This window comes from Sus scrofa, chromosome 5 (assembly GCF_054392235.1).
Source record: "Sus scrofa isolate SSC_HxYL_T2T_F1_AM1 chromosome 5, Sscrofa_HxYL_maternal_Yorkshire_Landrace_v2.0, whole genome shotgun sequence".
Classification (NCBI taxonomy): domain Eukaryota; kingdom Metazoa; phylum Chordata; class Mammalia; order Artiodactyla; family Suidae; genus Sus; species Sus scrofa.
The window spans coordinates 25,248,983-25,265,987 of record NC_139387.1 but is presented as its reverse complement, the minus strand read 5'-3'; the positions used below and the strand labels follow the sequence as shown (position 1 = coordinate 25,265,987).

Sequence of the window (17,005 nt, the reverse complement as noted above, 5' to 3'; positions counted from 1 at the left end):
CAGGGAACCTTCTCTGAAAAGCAGGAAGCTGGGAAGCTCCTTGCAAGGGTTTCCTGGACCTCGGAGGAGTCATTGCCTCTGTCAGCCTATCCTACACAATCTCTGTTTTTGGATGCAGGGTTGCTGTTTCTACAGTCTTTTTGACAGGTTTCTGGTTTGACTCACAATAGATTGATCCACTCTCCCATGATGGATTGTGTGTGTAGGGTACGTGTTATGCTATGTTGCTGCCCTTCAGTCAATTCTTTGGGCGGGGGAGTGTTGAGAGTGACCCTGTGAAGCCAGAAACTGTCACTGCGTAGCAAGATGTCCAGGGACCAGGATCCCTCCCCAGTTCTGCCTTTCTCAGGTCCTCCTCCTCCTCCCAGGCCTCCTCTGGAGGGAAAGGGGGAAGGGCTATGCAAATGAGCACCCCTTTCTTATATAGGGGCTTGTCCTTTGCCCCAGTGCCTTTGGTTGCTGGAAGGAAGAATACCATGGATCTGGTGCTCAGAAAATGCCTTCTCCATGTGGCTGTGATGGGTGCCTTTCTGGCTGTGGGGGCCACAGAAGGTGAGTATGGGGAGTGTAGACATGAGCAAGTGTGAATTTGGGGTTGCACACCTGCTCTGCTTTTCCCCTCCCTAATGGGAAATACCAGCAATGCCTCAGACTTCTCCCTCCCATTTGATTTAGTGAGGACATGGGCACATGAACTCTCTCTCCACATGGAGATTTGGGACTGAGCCTAAAAATAATCCCATCTGCTTGGAAGGGCAAGAGAAGAGTGGGTCTTTGTGGCCCTAATTCTGAGACCCGTGGACAGTGAGCTGGAGCAGGGGATCCAAGGGGATAAAATGAGAGGGAGACTCTTTTAGGCAATGTCTCAGGCACTTGAGATAGAGTATTTCCAACGAGGAACAAGAGAATGTGGTATTGAATAGAGGGTAAAGAGGTACCACATTTCCTCTTTGGGATGGGCATGGGCAAACACAGGCTTTTGTTCTGGGGCTGGAAGTCAGGCAGAGGGGTCTCAGCTGAGCATCACATGAAAGGGCTCTGGGGGATTGTGGCCTCGTGACAGGAGCGAGGGGTGGGGGTGGGAGTGGTGAGAGGGTCTGGAATGTCCCGTGCTGCTCTGAGGAAGGGAGGGTTGGAAGTGGACAAAGAATGGGGCATCTTATGATTCTCTTGCTCTAGTTGTGGGATGCTCAGTGGGATGATTCCAGGTCTCCCCCAGCAGAATCGACCAGATTTCTGGTACATGTTAGAAATGGAGTTAGGATAGTTTCTGGCATGCTGAAATATCTACATCGAATCCTAATCTACCACTTTCTCTAGACCCCTGGTCTCATAGACTTCTAGGAACTTCTTCTTGATCTGACTTCATACTTGGTGCAGTTTCAAGTCTTTTTCTTTTACTATGTTCCTTATTGTACTCTAGACACATTCTGTTTGTAAATGTCCACCTGAGGTTCTTAAAAATATTGTGCTTTTTGGAAAATTTTTTTTTTTTTTTTTTTTTTTTTTTGTCTCTTTAGGGCTGTGTCAGCAGCATATGGAGGTTCCCAGGCTATGGGTTGAATCGGAGCTGTAGCTGCTGGCCTACACCACAGCCATAGCTATTCGGAATCCAAGCCACATTTGCGACCTACACCACAGCTCACAGCAACGCCTGATCCCCTAATTTTTTTTTTAAGTCATAAGAAGACATTTCTAGATATTCATGAAATTTCAAATGGATGGGTTTGGTAACTTTGTTATGAACTAACATTGTGTTTCCTCAAGAAAATATTCAGGCGTTCCTATTGTGGCTCAGCGGTTATGAACTGGACCAGTATCCATGAGAATTCGGGTTTGATCCTTGGTCTTGCTCAGTGGGTTAAGTATTCGGCATTGGCACGAGCTCTCGTGTAGGTCAGACGCAGCTCAGATCCAGTGTTGCTGTGGCAACTGCAACTGATTCCACCCCTAGCCTGGGAACTTCCATATGCTGTGGGTGTGGCCCTAAGAAGCAAAAAAAAAAAAAAAATCTTTTTGCAGATACATACTGAATTTGTAGGGTTTAAAATAACATGATGTTGGGAGTTCCCATTGTGGCTCAGCGGTAACTAACCCAACTAGTTACCATGAGGATGCAGGTTCTATCCCTGGCCTCACTCAGCTCTGGTGTAAGTTGCAGATGCAGCTCGGATTGCTGTGGCTGTGGCATAGGCAGGCAGCTGCAGCTCCCATTTGACCCCTAGCCTGGGAACTTGCATATGCTGCAGATGCAGTCCTAGAATGAAAGAAAAAATAACATCATGTGTGGGATTTGCTTTTAAGTACTTTAGCCCGAAACAAAACAAAACAGGGAGTTTCTGTCTTGGCTCAGTGGTTAATGAATCCAACCAGGAACCATGAGGTTTTGGATTCCATCCCTGGCCTCGCTCAGTGGGTTAAGGATCTGGCGTTGCCATGAACTGTGGTGTAGGTCGAAGACACGGCTCGGATCCCGCATTGCTGTGGCTGTGGGGTAGGCCAGTGGCTACAGCTCCAATTAGACCCCCAGCCTGGGACTCTCCATATGCCGAAGGTGTGGTCCTAGAAAAGACAAAACCAAAACAAACAAACAAAAACAAAACACAACAAAGGACTGATAAAGCAAATGTGGCGAAATGCTGATTGTTGTTGGATCTGGGTGAGGCATATGGAGATCCATCATATCCCTTTTTTTCAGACCTCTCAATCAGTTGTAATAATTCGTTTGCCCCCATCCCCAATTTCCACCTCCCTCTGATCCACCTTCCTGTTTGCCATAGTGATCCTTCTAAAACACAAATCTACAAATCTGATCATGATCAAAAGCTTTTGCAGGGTGAATTTTATGGTATTTTTATTTATTTTTATTTTTTTTTTTTAGGGCCACACCCGTGGCATATGGAACGTCCCAGGCTAGGGGTCTAATTGGAGCTATAGCTGTGGGCCTACACCACAGCCATAGCAATGCCAGATCCGAGCCACATCTGCAACCTACACCACAGCTCACGGCAGCACTGGATCCTTAACCCACTGAGTGAGGCCAGGGATCAAACTTGCAACGTCATGGTTCCTAGTCGATTTGTTTCCTCTGCACCCTCAACGGGAACTCCTATGGTATTTTAATTATATCTCAATAAAACAAAGAAACAAAATCTTCTGAGATAACCTTGTCTACAGGCTAAAGGCCAAACTTCTTTGCCTGTTACTCAAAGCCCCCACCCCATCTTGGCCTTATCTCTATCAGTGTACATCAACCACATTGCTAGTGGTCCCCTATCATGCCATGTGCTTCCATGCCTCCGTGCATCTGCTCATGCTGGGCCTTCTGCCTGGAATGCTTTATCCCACAGGACAACTCCCTGCTGAGTCTTTCCAAATCCACCAGAATGGAATTAATCTGTTTTAGTCTGTCATTTTGTTGTACTTCATGCATGTCTGTTATGGCTCATATTAAACAGTGCCTTGAATTTGGGTAATTTATAGGGTATTTACTACAATACATGTCTGCTTCATCTTCTTTAACTTGAATCCCTTTGGGACTTTTTTTTGTTTGTTTTTTTTATTTTTCCATTTCTGAAGTTCTTTGCACCTAGCACAGTGCCTGGTATGTGGTGGGTATTCCATAAATTAAAATGCACTTTGAATCTGAGAGTGAGTGGTATGACATGGGACACTGTTATCCCCTGAGAAGGGAGAGAGTGATGACCTTAGACCCTCATGGTACCTTCCCTTTAGGGCCCAGAGGCAGGGACTGGCTTGGTGTCTCAAGGCAGCTCAGAACTAAAGCATGGAACAGTCAGCTATATCCAGAGTGGACAGAAATCCGGGCACCTGACTGCTGGAGAGGTGGGAACTGGGCAATTTCTGAGAAGGGTACAATGGCAATGGGGTGGGGAGAGGGGCAGGAATGGGCTGAATGTGGCTTGGGAGGATAGAGAGGGGAAAGGCATATGAAGAGGGGAAGCCAAGAAGTCTCAGCTAATGCAGCTGTCCTTTCCAGGTGGCCGGGTATCGCTGAAGGTCAGCAATGATGGGCCTACACTGATTGGGGCAAATGCCTCTTTCTCTATTGCCCTGCACTTTCCTAAAAGCCAAAAGGTGCTGCCAGATGGACAGGTCATCTGGGCCAACAACACTATCATCAATGGTGAGTACTTTTCAACTCTAGGCTTCATTCCTAGGGCTCAGAATCCCTGGTATCCCCAATGAGCTCAAGGAGTGCCCCTTCTGCTTTTTTTTTTAAATAAATTATATATGTAATATATATTCATTGCAGAAAAATTAGAAAACACAGGTAAAGAAAAAAGAAAAAAAATTATAGTCCCCTAAATGAGACCAAAGACCCCAGTGGACATAGAAGTTGGACAGACTTAGATTTAAACTTGTTAGTAGTATGTGACCCTGGGCGAGTCACTTTATTGCTTTGTGCTTTTATTCCCTTATCTGTAGAATGGAGATGACACCTACTTTAAAAGCTTGGTGTAAGGATTAAAATGTGATGACACATAAAGAATTTAGGAGTTCCTGCTGTGGCACAGTGGGTTAAGAATCCAACTGCAGTTGCTCGGGTGGTGGTGGAGGCCTGGTGCAGTGGGTTAAAGGATCTGGTGATGCTGCAGCTTCAGTGTCAGCTCAGATTCAATCCCTGGCCCAGAAATTTCCGTATTCCATAGATGCGGCCATAAAAAAGAAAAAAAATTAGCATCATGCCTGCCCTAGCCTATAGTACAGGCTCAATAAATGTAAGCTGGTGCTGTTATTTTCACTTTTTTTTACAATTTTTTTTGGCCATACCCACAGCATATGGAAGTTCTTGGACCAGAGATCAAACTTACGCCACAGCAGTGACCCAAGCCACTGCAGTGACAATGCAGGACCCTTAACCTGCTGTGCCACAAGTGAACTCTTGTTATTTTTATTTTTATCCCACTAGCTAGAGCAAATCATTCTAAACATTTGCTACATGGCCTTCCAATCAATCTCTTTCCTATGTAAGCATACACATGGGAATCTTTTTTTTTTTTTTCCTTTTTCTTTTTTGTCTTTTTAGGGCCACACATGCGGCATATGGGAGTTCCCAGGCTAGGGGTTGAATCGGAACTACAGCTGCCGGCCTACACCACAGCCACAGCAACGCCAGATCCAAGCTGCCTCTGTGACCTCCACCACAGATCATGGCAACACCGGATCCCGGACCCACTAAGCAAGGCCCTGGATTGAACTAGCATCCTCATGGATACTGGTTGGATTCATTTCCACTAAGCCACAATGGGAACTCCCAGGAATCTTTAATTATAGTTTCTATTTTCCCCACTCCCACCCCCCATGAGTTATACCAAGGGGAATATATTTTGTAGCTAGGCAATATTCCCAGAGCCCTCTCTGGGAGCCATGTTAAAGGTTTCAGTGTATGGTAAGGAATGCTAGGGCTTGAGGGTGACTTAGTATCTTCCTTTCAGGGAGTCAGGTGTGGGGAGGACAGCCGGTGTATCCTCAGGAACCCAATGCTACCTGCATCTTCCCTGATGGGGCGGCCTGCCCACCTGGCCCTTCGTCTCAGAGGAGGAGCTTCGTTTATGTCTGGAAGGCCTGGGGTGAGAGACACCTCCTCTGCCATTTCATCCACACCTGGATTCCCCTCTTCCCACCTCATCCCCTTCCTTTTGGTTCCACCTCTTAACTCCGTGAGTTTCCCCAATCTTCACTTCTCCCCGGCTCCTTCCTCTTCCACAGCACCTAGCCAATCTATGATACTTCTGGGAACCCTTCTCTGATTATAGTCCCCAGCCAACAGAACCCCTTATTAGAATGCCTTTCTGTCCCCTGATCTGTGAGCTTCCAAACACCCTCTGAAATAACCATCCTCAATACAACTCCCAACCTCCCTTCTCTGGTGTCCTGTCTCTAATCTTGTGTCGGTCCCCTGTGACCAGTAATCCCCTTCCTTACTCTCCTCTCCAAAAACCTCAGGCCAGTACTGGCAAGTTCTGGGGGGCCCTGTGTCTGGACTGAGCATTGGGACAGGCAAGGCAGTGCTGGGCACACACACCATGGAAGTGACTGTCTACCACCGCCGGGGGTCCCAGAGCTACGTGCCCCTGGCTCACTCTCGCTCAGCCTTCACCGTTACTGGTAAGGATTTGGGAAGGGACAAGGCCAGTTGCAGGGCAGGAGAAGGCGGGAGGCTTCATTGGACAGAAAAAGGGAAAGAGGAAATGGTGTGTAAGCTCTGGGGACAAAGCCAGGAAGACCTGGGCAGAGGAATGTGGGGCTTCGAGGCCATTGAAGGGCCAGGTGGCTTGGGATTAGAGGGTGTGGCTATGAAAGGAGAAGCTGCAGCCCAGGCCTTGTTCTCACCTTTTCTGGCTCCAATCCCAGACCAGGTGCCCTTCTCCGTGAGTGTGTCTCAGCTGCAGGCCTTGGACCGAGGGAACAAGCGCTTCCTGAGAAAGCAACCTCTGACCTTTGCCCTCCAGCTCCATGACCCCAGTGGCTATTTGGCTGGGGCTGACCTCTCCTACACCTGGGACTTTGGAGACAACACTGGGACCTTGATCTCTCGGGCACTCGTGGTCACTCACACTTACCTAGAGTCTGGCCCTGTCACCGCCCAAGTGGTGCTGCAGGCTGCCATTCCCCTCACCTCCTGTGGCTCCTCCCCGGTTCCAGGCACCACAGATGGGCCTGTGCCAACTGCAGAGACCCCTGGCACCACAGCCAAGCAAGTGCCTACCACAGAAGTTGTAGGTACTACACCTGGTCAGATGCCAACTGCAGAGCCCTCTGGAACCACAGCTGTGCAAGTGCCAACTGCAGAGGGCATGGGTACTACACCTGATCAGGCACCAACCTCAGAAGTCAGGGGTACCACACCTGCAGTAATGCCAACTGTAGAGCCCTCTGGAACCACAGTTGCACAGGTAACAACTACAGAGTTGGTGGAGACCACAGCTGGAGAGGTACCAACCCCTGAGCCTGAGAGTCCAGATGTCAGCCCATTCATGCCTACAGAAGGTCTGACAGGTAAGAGGGCCAGTGTGAATGAAGCCCATTGAGGTGGGGCATTTGTCATCACTCTAAAGAGCCGAAAGACTTATTCAGGACCCAGATGTCACCTAATCCTTAGCTTAGCAATCAGGTCCCTTCAGAATCATCACTGGCTTTAAAACTCCTCAAGTCCCTCTTAATGACACAGACTAGATCCAGAGTTCAGAAACCCAGGGTCTTCTCCTAGGCCATGAGGAAAGAGGTTGTTGCTTCACTGCCCATGAAGAGTTGTTCCCTGAAGGGAAGGTCAGGGAGCAGTCTGTGATAGTTTGCATAATATTTATATCTCATTTTCTGATTGTGAATGCATAGAAATCTTTCCCAGGTTCTGACACCACTTCCCACCCTTGGATTCCCATCCCAAAGTAGGTCTACCTGCAATTGTGGTAGGTACACTGAAAAGGGAGGAATGAGATAGTAACACTATGATGAATTAATATATGTCAAGTGTGTAGCCCAGGACCTGGCACAGTGTGGGGTGTGCTAAACATTAGGGTTGTGGGGTTTTTTTGTTTGTTTGTTTTTTTGCTCTTTTCTAGGGCTGCACCCATGGCATATGGAGGTTCCTAGGCTAGGGGTTGAATCACAGCTGTAGCAGCTGCCCCATGCCACAGCCCCAGCAAAGCTAGATCTGAGCCCCGTCTTCGACCTCACTACAGCTCATGGCAACGCTGGAACCTTAACCCACTGAGCGAGGCGAGGGATGGAACCCACAACCTCATGGCTCCTAGTTAGATTTGTTTACCACTGAGCCACAATGGGAACTCCACATTAGGTATTTTTAAAACTCCAACTCTCCCCCTGTGTGACTCTGATGCAGTCATTTCTCCTTCGGAGCCTCCATTTCCTTATCTATAAAAGATATCCCAGGTCTTATCTGATGCCAAGCCTGGATCCAGTAGCTCTGGCTCTACCTGGAAAAATGCCATCTTGCTTCTGTTTCCAGGTGAGTCACTTGACTTTGCCTTTTCTATCCACCCTGCCAGGTTCCCAGAGCCCCCTGCTGGATGGCACAGCCACCTTAATCCTGGTGAAGCGACAAGTCCCCCTGGATTGTGTTTTGTATCGCTACGGCTCCTTTTCTCTCACCCTGGACATTGTCCGTGAGTCTTGCTGTCTTTAGGGGCTGGTGGAGGGAGGCATGAGCTACCTATGGTTGCCCAGTGGAAGCACACCTTGGAAGGAGTTACTCACCTGGACAAGAAGAATACCAAATATCAGGGCTTTCACTTGATGGCATGAGGATGGGGAGGCAGCCCTAGGACATTCCTGTCCGTGGGCCTTTGGGAAGATGGAGAGGAATCTCAGACTTAAAATCTTGCAACTTTGCAGAGGGTATTGAGAGTGCTGAGATCCTGCAGGCTGTGCCATCCAGTGAAGGGGATGCATTTGAGCTGACTGTGTCTTGCCAAGGCGGGTGAGTGTCCACTGGCTGCCCTGAGACCTCTTGGGTTGACTGTTGCCCGGCTCTCTGGTGTCCAATATTCCTTCCCAGACTCCCTGACATGAGCTGACATCTCTCTCAGACTACCCAAGGAAGCCTGTATGGACATCTCATCACCAGGGTGCCAGCCCCCCGCCCAGCGGCTGTGTCAGCCCGTGTCACCCAGCCCAGCCTGCCAGCTGGTTCTGCACCAGGTGCTGAAGGGCGGCTCAGGGACCTACTGCCTCAATGTGTCTCTGGCTGACACCAACAGCTTGGCAATGGTCAGCACCCAGCTTGTCATGCCTGGTAGGTATCCGACAAGAGGTAGGATGACGAAGCAGAGTGGCAGAGGCTATTTGACAGGAAGCAGATACTGACACTAGCTGTGCCTGGGATTCTGCTTATGTAGGTCAAGAATCAGGCCTTGGGCAGGCTCCCCTGTTCGTGGGCATCTTGTTGGTATTGATAGCTCTGCTACTTGCATCTCTGATATACAGGTAAGAGCCCCATCCCACTCAACCCCCTTATTCCTTATTACCACCACTCACTTTTCCTCAAGGGAAGAAGGACCACCACCCTCTTCAAAGCATAGTGTCCAGGAAAGAGCCTAGTCTTGGAAGTTAAACAGGTGTGGGCTGCAGTCTTGCTGGTGAAACCTCGGGAAAGTAGCTTAACCTTTCTGAGCCTCTGAAAAGTAGGAAAACTAATACCTGCCCTGTGTAATCCTGTTGTCAGGATTCTAGACAATGTGAATAAAGCACCCAGTTCTGAAGCAAAGATGCAATAAATGATGATTTAGATGACTGTTGTTATTAAGGATATTAAGAGTAGAGGTGGGCGAACTGAGTTCTCTACCTATAAGAAGGGCCGGTCCCCAGGCCTGACGTGCCAAGGTCCTCAAGGCAGGGAAGCGTGTAGGGTAAGAGGGGAATGGACAGAGGAGCCCATAAAAACAAGAGAGGGTGAATCCTGTTGGTGAGAAGAAGGGGAGGAACCCAGGATCTAGGCTAAGTAAACCTGGGATATGGTTTATCCTCTTTGGAGAAGCACAAACAGGCTGCCCTTGACCATTGCTAACCAGTATCCCCCTTTTGTTCCCAATATCAGGCGCAGACTTATGAAGCAGGACTCGGCCCTCCCCCTCCCCCAGCTGCCGCATGGTAGATCACCCTGGCTGCGTCTGCCCTGGGGCTTCCGCTCTTGCCCCGTTGGTGAGAACAGCCCCCTCCTCAGTGGGCAGCAGGTCTGAGTAGGCTCACGTGCTGTCATGCTTTACCCAGGTGGACAGCAATGTCCATCTTTTCTCCCATCTTCCCATGGGGATTACCATTGCCTGAAATAAATACTCAGAACCTTGTGCTGTTTTTTCCTTGTTTCTGGGAGAATCTGTGTCATTTAAGGAGTGGAGGTATAAAGGAAGGAGGTGTACCACTTACTTAACATTTATCCCAGTGGGAAAAAAAAGTTATTTTATTCAGAGAGGCACTTCAATGTATTTTCTGTGATGTGTGTGTGTGTGTGTGTGTGTGTGTGTGTGTGTGTGTGTGTGCGTGTGTGTGCATGGGTTCATGGGGAATAGTGGAGGTTGTGCAGGATAATAAATACTGTGAGGGTATTACACTCCCCTGAGCTGGCAGGAGGGTGTGGCAGCAATGTACAGAGCCTAGGGAGTAGAGTCCAGGGACAATGAGGTGGGTTCAAGGCCGGCTTGGAGGCTGAGGTGTCCCCCCTCAGCACAAGAAGCCAAAGAAATTGGAAGAGCGGGGGGGCGGGCCCACGAGCATGGGCATCTGGTTCCTGTGGGTGATCTTGATCTGGAAGGGAAGGGGGCACATTCAGAGGCAGGGCCTGGTGCTTTGCGCTGGCCCAAAGCAGGGATCTGGGGGGAAATCTGTGGAGTTCAGAGTGGATTTCCAGGGTCCTGGAGAGGCCATGGTAGGAAGGCTCTGGCTGAGAAACCAGGATTTGAGAGGAAGGGGACACAGGGGAACTTCAGGCCTCAGGAGGAAGTCAAGAAGCTGTGGAATGGAAATTAGGATCCATGGACCCTGAGGGTTGGGTTTTGGCAAGCACCGGCAATACTCACCGTACAGGGCGTCTGCATCCACGGTTCTCCATCGATTTGCATGGGGAGGGTTTTTGTGGTGCTGTGTGAGGTCAAGGCAGAGGGGTGTCAATTTCCTTACCAACTGACTACCAACACTCTCTTCTCGGGTTGGCTTTGAGACCCTTTGTGACTGAGGAAGACCTAGTAGAGTCCCTCCTCACATTCTCAGGACCCTCTGCTTTTCTGGCCCCACTCCTTCCCTCAGAGCCCCTGGCTGGAGTTTTCCTTACTGGAAGGTGATCTCAGAGCACTTGGCTAGCCGATGTCCAGCATTCTTGAGCTTGGTATAGATCTGGCCCATCTCAATTGCACCTTCCAGCCCTACTACTTCCAGGCGCTTGTCACTTAGGTCTGGGGGTGGGAAGGAGGGAGACAGGTTTCATAGAAGCAGGGTGCCTCCAAAGAGACTCGTATCTTCCCCTTAGTCCCACCCACTCGGCTCCCAAGGCTGCTCCTCTTACCTGGTACACAGGTTTTCAGGATATCGGGGTCGGTGATGACTTTGGCCATGGCGCCTAAGGCCTGGTTGATCCCGTGGATATCGCCATGCGGTCTCTTGGTATCACCCCACAGATTGGAGCCACCATGAGTGCTTGGGATGTTCAGCACTGCGATACCTTCTAGGGACAGGTTGCTCAGATCCAATGGTTTCCCACAGATCTGAGGGGATGAGAGCACAGGCCCTTACCCCACAGCATCGTTAAGGGTATGACCCCTCCCTCCACCAGATAAGAAACTGGGTAAGCTAGGATTTGGAGGTTTGTAAGGGATGGAGAAAAACAGGGACTGGTGAGTCTTGAGAACTTGGGAATCAGGATTGGGAAGCTGGGAGGTCAAAGCATAGGTTCAAGAATAAGGGAAGTTCTGGAGGGCACCTGTCGATGGAGAAACTAAGAAATTAGAAGTTAAAAAGGGGAGTTCCCGTCATGGCTCGGTGGAAAAGAATCTGACTAGGAACCATGAGGTTGCAGGTTCAATCCCTGGCCTCGCTCAGTGGGTTAAGGATCCGGTGTTGCCGTGAGCTGTGGTGTAGCCCGCAGACTCAGCTTGGATTTGGCATTGCTGTGGCTGTGGTGTAGGCCAGCAGCTGTAGCTCCGATTCGACCCCTAGCCTGGGAACCTCCATACACCGAATGTACAGCCCTGAAAAGCAAAAACTAAACTAAAAAAAAAAGTTAAAAAGGATATGGGATTGGGTCTCATCATACCCACCTCGACTGTCAAAGATTCCTCCAGTTTTTTGCATGTTGAAAAGATGGATTCAGAAGTGGCAAATTCGAAGTACCACAGCTTGTTCTTCATTCTGTGTCGGCCCCAACACCAGGCCCAGTAGGGAGGGGACAAGTTACACAGGGCTGGCAGAGGTGGGCTAAGTGACAGGGAAGGGTGTCAACCTCCCAACCACAGTCCCATGGGGAATGGGAAGCTTGGTTGAGTGGCTTCCTAGAAGTGTCACTGCCCATCTAAGCACTGAGTCAAACTTGGCCACAACCTGCTTCCTGCCACGGTGTACACCCGCATCCACCCCCTGCCCCTCACCTGCTGTTGAACTTCTCAGGATATTTCTCTCGCATGATGTGGAATCGGTGAGCGATAGAGGCATCCTGGGGAGTTTAGGGCATGTGAGATCAGAAGCTGCCTCGTCTCTCAGCACAGAACCCTCTCTCTTACTCTCCAGTTTGGGAGCAACATTCTTTTCTTGCAACTCACACCACTGTACCTCACTCCTGATTTCCCTGTGTCACAGCTCCCTTCCCCTCCCCTTCTCCTCTCCTCTTCCTTTCTGACCTCCGCCTGCTTAACTCCCACTTCCTCCCTTCACCCCCATGTCCCACGCCACTGACCACACCGATGGAAAAGTAGTTATTGATGATCTGAAAGGGGACTGGGTCGCTCTTTTCTTCAGTTTGTTGGGGTATCACCTCCACGGACCATCGATCCATGTGTACCACCTTACTTGCCTCTAAATCCTTGAGGATCTTCCCCAAATTCTGTCCCTCATAACCTAAGGATGGGGGAGAAGACAGGTTAGCACTGAGCCTCAGGTCTCAGATGGACTTCCTCTCAGCTCCCAGTTCCACAAATTCCCAGGAATCCTTTGTTCTGGTTCTGCAGACCCTTCTAACTCTAAGTAGTGAAAGGCCAGGCTGCTCAGTCATGGCTCCCATGGACCAATCTTTCTTTATTTTTATTTTTAATGGAAGTTCCCAGGCTAGGGGTCAAATCAGAGCTGCAGCTGCTGGCCTACTCTACAGCCACAGCAACACCAGATCCAAGGCACATCTGAGACTTATACCACAGCTTTTGCAACACCAGATCCTTAAACACTGAGTAAGGCCAGGTATTAAACCTGCATTCTCATGGATACTAGTTGGGTTCTTAACCCACTGAGCCACAACAGGAATTCCACCATGGACCAATCTTAAGGCCAGACTCTTGCTGATCTTTTTCTCCACACTGTAACCATCATGGAGGGTGAATATTTCCAATATGTGTGCACCTCTAACAATAATGCTAAAGTTCATACAGAAGATTAAAGAAAATAGCCAGGGAATGAGTTTCCGTTGTGATTCAGCGGGTTAAGAACTCAACTAGTATCCATGAGGATGTGGGTTCAATCCCTGGCCTGTTCAGTGGGTAAAGGATCCAGCGTTACCGCAAGCTGTGGTATAGGTCACAGATGCAACTTGGATCTAGCATTGCTGTGGCTATGGCGTAGGCCAGCAGCTGCAGCTCTGATTTGACCCCAAGCCTGGGAACGTCCATATGCTACAAATGTGCCCCTAAAAAAAAAGAAAAAAGAAAAAAAATGCTTACAAATCTTATATTTAAAAAGTGTAAAAAAAAAAAAATTCCCCAAACAGAATTAGAAGTTCCCTAGTGGCTCAGCAGGTTAAGGATCTGGCATTGTCACTGGCTCTGGTGCAGCTATGGTGCAAGTTTGATCCCTGGCCTGGGAATTTTTGTAAGCCTCAGGTGCAGCAAAAAAAAAAAAAAAAAAAAAAAGTCAATAGAAAAATGGGCAAATAATCTAATCACAGAAGAAGAAATATAAATGGCCAATATACATATTAAAGATGCTCGATATTACTAGTAATTACAAGAATTGTAAATTACAGCTGTAAATTAACTTTTGTTGCCTATCAGATTGACAAACTAAAGAGACAGAGAAAACCAAGTGTTAACAGGATTACAAGTAAACTGGCACTTTCATTTGCTGTTAGTTGGAGCATAAATTGGTATTTCATTTTTAGAAGGCAACTTGGCAACTTTTATCAAAATGTTATCAAATTTTATCAAAACATATCCTTTGATGCAGCAATTCCACTTTTAGGAATTTCTCCTACAAAAACATACATGCACAGAGATAGACGAACAAGGATATTTGCAGAGATACTCACTAAAACACTAAAATTGGAAAATTGGAAAGTTTGGAAACAATCGAAATTCCCATTAGGAGGGGGAGTTTACATGAATCATGCCAAACCCATGCCACGAAGTAATGTGCAGCTATAGAAATCAGAATGACATCTCTATGTATTAACATGGAAATTTCTCCAAGACATGTTCAATGAAAACAGAGGTCCCAGGACAATGTGTGTGGTATGATTCTATTTATGTTTGTTTAGAAGGGGGTGTGTGTGCATCTGAAAACTGAAGAATGGGTGCAAATAAGAAACAATGGTTATTTCTAAGGAGGAACATAGAATTTGGTGGGGGGATAGGGAAGATGTGCCCTGTATGTGAAGACTTATACATTTTACTTTTTTTTTTTTTTTCTTTTTAGGGCTGCACCCGCAACATATAGAGGTTCCCAGGCTAGGGGTCTAATTGGCGCTACAGCTGCTGGCATACACCAGTGCCACAGCAATGCCAGATCTGAGCTGTGTCTGCAACCTACACCATAGCTCATGGCAACACCAGATCCATAACCCACTGAGTGAGGCCAGGGATCAAACTTGAAACCTCATGGTTCCTAGTTGGATTCATTTCTGCTGCGCCATGAGGGGAACTCCCATTTTACTTATTAAAATCTTTCAAAGTGAAAATGCACTGATGCATTATTTGTGTTTTTCTTGTTTTGTTTTGTTTGCACATGCCCTTGTTCCTGGGCCAGGAAGTGAATATGCACCACAGTAGTGACAATGCTAGATTCTTAACCTGCTGAGCCACCAGTGAACTCCTATTCCTATGACTTTTTTTTTTTTTTCTCTTTTTTTTAGGACCGCACCCGAGGCATATGTAAGTTCCCAGGCTAGGGGTCAAACTGGATGTGGGGCTGGCAGCGTACCAGAGCCACAGCAGCACAGGATCCGAGCTGCATCTGCGACCTACACCACAGTTCAGGGCAACGGCAGATCCTTAACCCACTGATCAAGGCTAGGGATCAAACCTGCATCCTTGTGGATACCGCTGAGCCACAACGGGAACTCCCTACTTGTGTGATTTAAAAAAAAAAAAAAAAAAAGGAGTTCCCGTCGTGGCGCAGTGGTTAACGAATCCGACTAGGAACCATGAGGTTGTGGGTTCGATCCCTGACCTTGCTCAGTGGGTTAAGGATCTGACGTTGCCATGAGCTGTGGTGTAGGTTGCAGACGCGGCTCAGATCCCATGTTGCTGTGGCTCTGGTGTAGGCCGGTGGCTACAGCTCCAATTCAACCCCTAGCCTGGGAACCTCCATATGCCGCGGGAGCGGCCCAAGAAATAGCAACAACAACAACAACAACAACAACAACAACAACAACAAAACTAGTAAAATGTTCATACTCTCTGAGCCAGCAATTCCACTTCTAGAAATCTCTCCTAGAGAAATTCTCTCTCTCTTTCTTTTTTTTTTTTAAGCTTTTTAGGCCTGCACCCTCAGCATATGGTAATTCCCAGGCTAGGGGTCTAATCGGAGATATAGCTGCCGGCTTATGCACAGCCATTGCAACAACGCATCTGCAACCTACACCACAGCTCATGGCAACGCTGGATCCTTAAGCCACTAATCGAGGCCAGGGATCAAACCCGCAACCTCATGGTTCCTAGTTGGATTCGTTTCTGCTGTGCCATGAGGGGAACTCCTCTCCTAGAGAAATTCTCACATCTGTGTGCAGAGATAGACTGCCCCATGGTTTGTAACAAAAACTGCTACCCAAATGTCTATCAATATGGGACTAGTTAAATAAACCATGACGTAGTCACACAATGGAATGCTGTTTAGTAATAACCAGAATGAGGCAAATCTTTTTTTTTTTTTAATTTTTTTTTTTTTTTTTTGTCTTTTTGCTATTTCTTGGGCCGCTCCCACGGCATATGGAGGTTCCCAGGCTAGGGGTCTAATCGGAGCCGTAGCCACTGGCCTACGCCAGAGCCACAGCAACGCAGGATCTGAGCCGCGTCTGCAACCTACACCACAGCTCACCGCAACACCGGATCGTTAACCCACTGAGCAAGGGCAGGGACTGAACCCGCAACCTCATGGTTCCTAGTCGGATTCGTTAACCACTGCGCCACGACGGGAACTCCGAGGCAAATCTTAATTGTACTGAAATATACTGATAACCAAGATGAACTGTTTAGTTAAAATAAAGAAGTAAAACATCAGTGAGATGCTCTCAGTGCTTAAAGACATATCAGTATGTGTCTAGAGAGAAAAACATGGAGGAATAGACTCCAAAACTTTAGGGAGTAGATTACAGGGAATGTTTACTTACTAGGCATGTATGTCTAGAATGATTGAATTAGTATTGTTATTATTGTTTTTTTTAACACAAGCATTATTACTTTTGTAATCGGGGGTAGAAAAGATTTTTAAAAAGTCTTCACTTCCTCACATTCCATCAGTGTAATTTGCCTTTCTCCATACCACCCTGCTGAAACTCTCTTGGCAAAGACTGTCGATAATTCCTGCCAAAACCAGTAGTATATCTTTAGCTTTTCATTTTAACTCAAGTTTCTCACTTGGCCTGTAAAATATCACTAAGTTACAGAGGACCCACTCTGTTTCTTCCTAGTCTCTGTGGGAAGCAGAACAATGGCCCCTCAGAAACGTCCACATATTGGGAGTTCCCATTGTGGCTCAGCAGAAACAAACCAGATTAGTATCCGTAAGAATTCGGGTTCCATCCCTGGCCTTACTCAGTGGGTTAAGGATCTGGTGTGCTGCAGGCTGTGGTGTAGGCTACAGATGCGGCTCGGATCTCCCTTTGCTGTGGCTATGGCGTAGGCCCTCAGCTGTAGCTCTGATTCGACCCCTAGCCTGGAACTTTCATATGCTGCAGTTGTGGCCCTAAAGAAGAAAGAAAGAAAGCAAGAAAGCAAGAAAGGGAGAAAGAAAGATCCACATCCTAATATCCACAGTCTGTAAATATGGTACCTTAAATGCCAAAAGACACTTTGCAGATGTTATTAAATTAAGGATGTTTAAGATGGGGAGATCA

At 47.9% G+C, this 17,005-nt stretch overlaps 2 protein-coding genes across 15 annotated transcripts in view; one reads left to right on the top strand and one right to left on the bottom strand.

Moving 5' to 3' along the window:
- The first annotated feature begins 445 nt into the window (after nt 1-445).
- On the top strand, nt 446-9,830 carry PMEL (premelanosome protein). Its single transcript, XM_021091780.2, has 11 exons — nt 446-552; nt 3,736-3,846; nt 4,001-4,147; nt 5,460-5,594; nt 5,971-6,132; nt 6,379-7,023; nt 8,034-8,150; nt 8,380-8,464; nt 8,574-8,779; nt 8,883-8,970; nt 9,581-9,830. The coding sequence occupies exons 1-11, from the start codon at nt 477-479 to the stop codon at nt 9,720-9,722; spliced, it is 1,914 nt and encodes a 637-aa protein (XP_020947439.2). The 5' UTR covers nt 446-476; the 3' UTR covers nt 9,723-9,830.
- Nucleotides 9,831-9,909: 79 nt separating this feature from the next.
- The window catches only part of DGKA (diacylglycerol kinase alpha), a 27,203-nt gene continuing 20,107 nt past the window's right edge, over nt 9,910-17,005 (bottom strand). For 13 of the 14 annotated variants that reach the window (XM_085024742.1, XM_021091127.2, XM_085024747.1 and 10 more), the window contains 7 exons: nt 12,425-12,585; nt 12,120-12,184; nt 11,793-11,883; nt 11,042-11,240; nt 10,811-10,931; nt 10,560-10,620; nt 9,910-10,287 (listed from right to left, as the gene is read on the bottom strand). In XM_085024742.1, coding sequence (XP_084880868.1) covers nt 10,204-10,287; nt 10,560-10,620; nt 10,811-10,931; nt 11,042-11,240; nt 11,793-11,883; nt 12,120-12,184; nt 12,425-12,585 — 782 coding nt within the window. In that variant the 3' untranslated portion in view covers nt 9,910-10,203. 14 annotated transcript variants of the gene reach the window in all.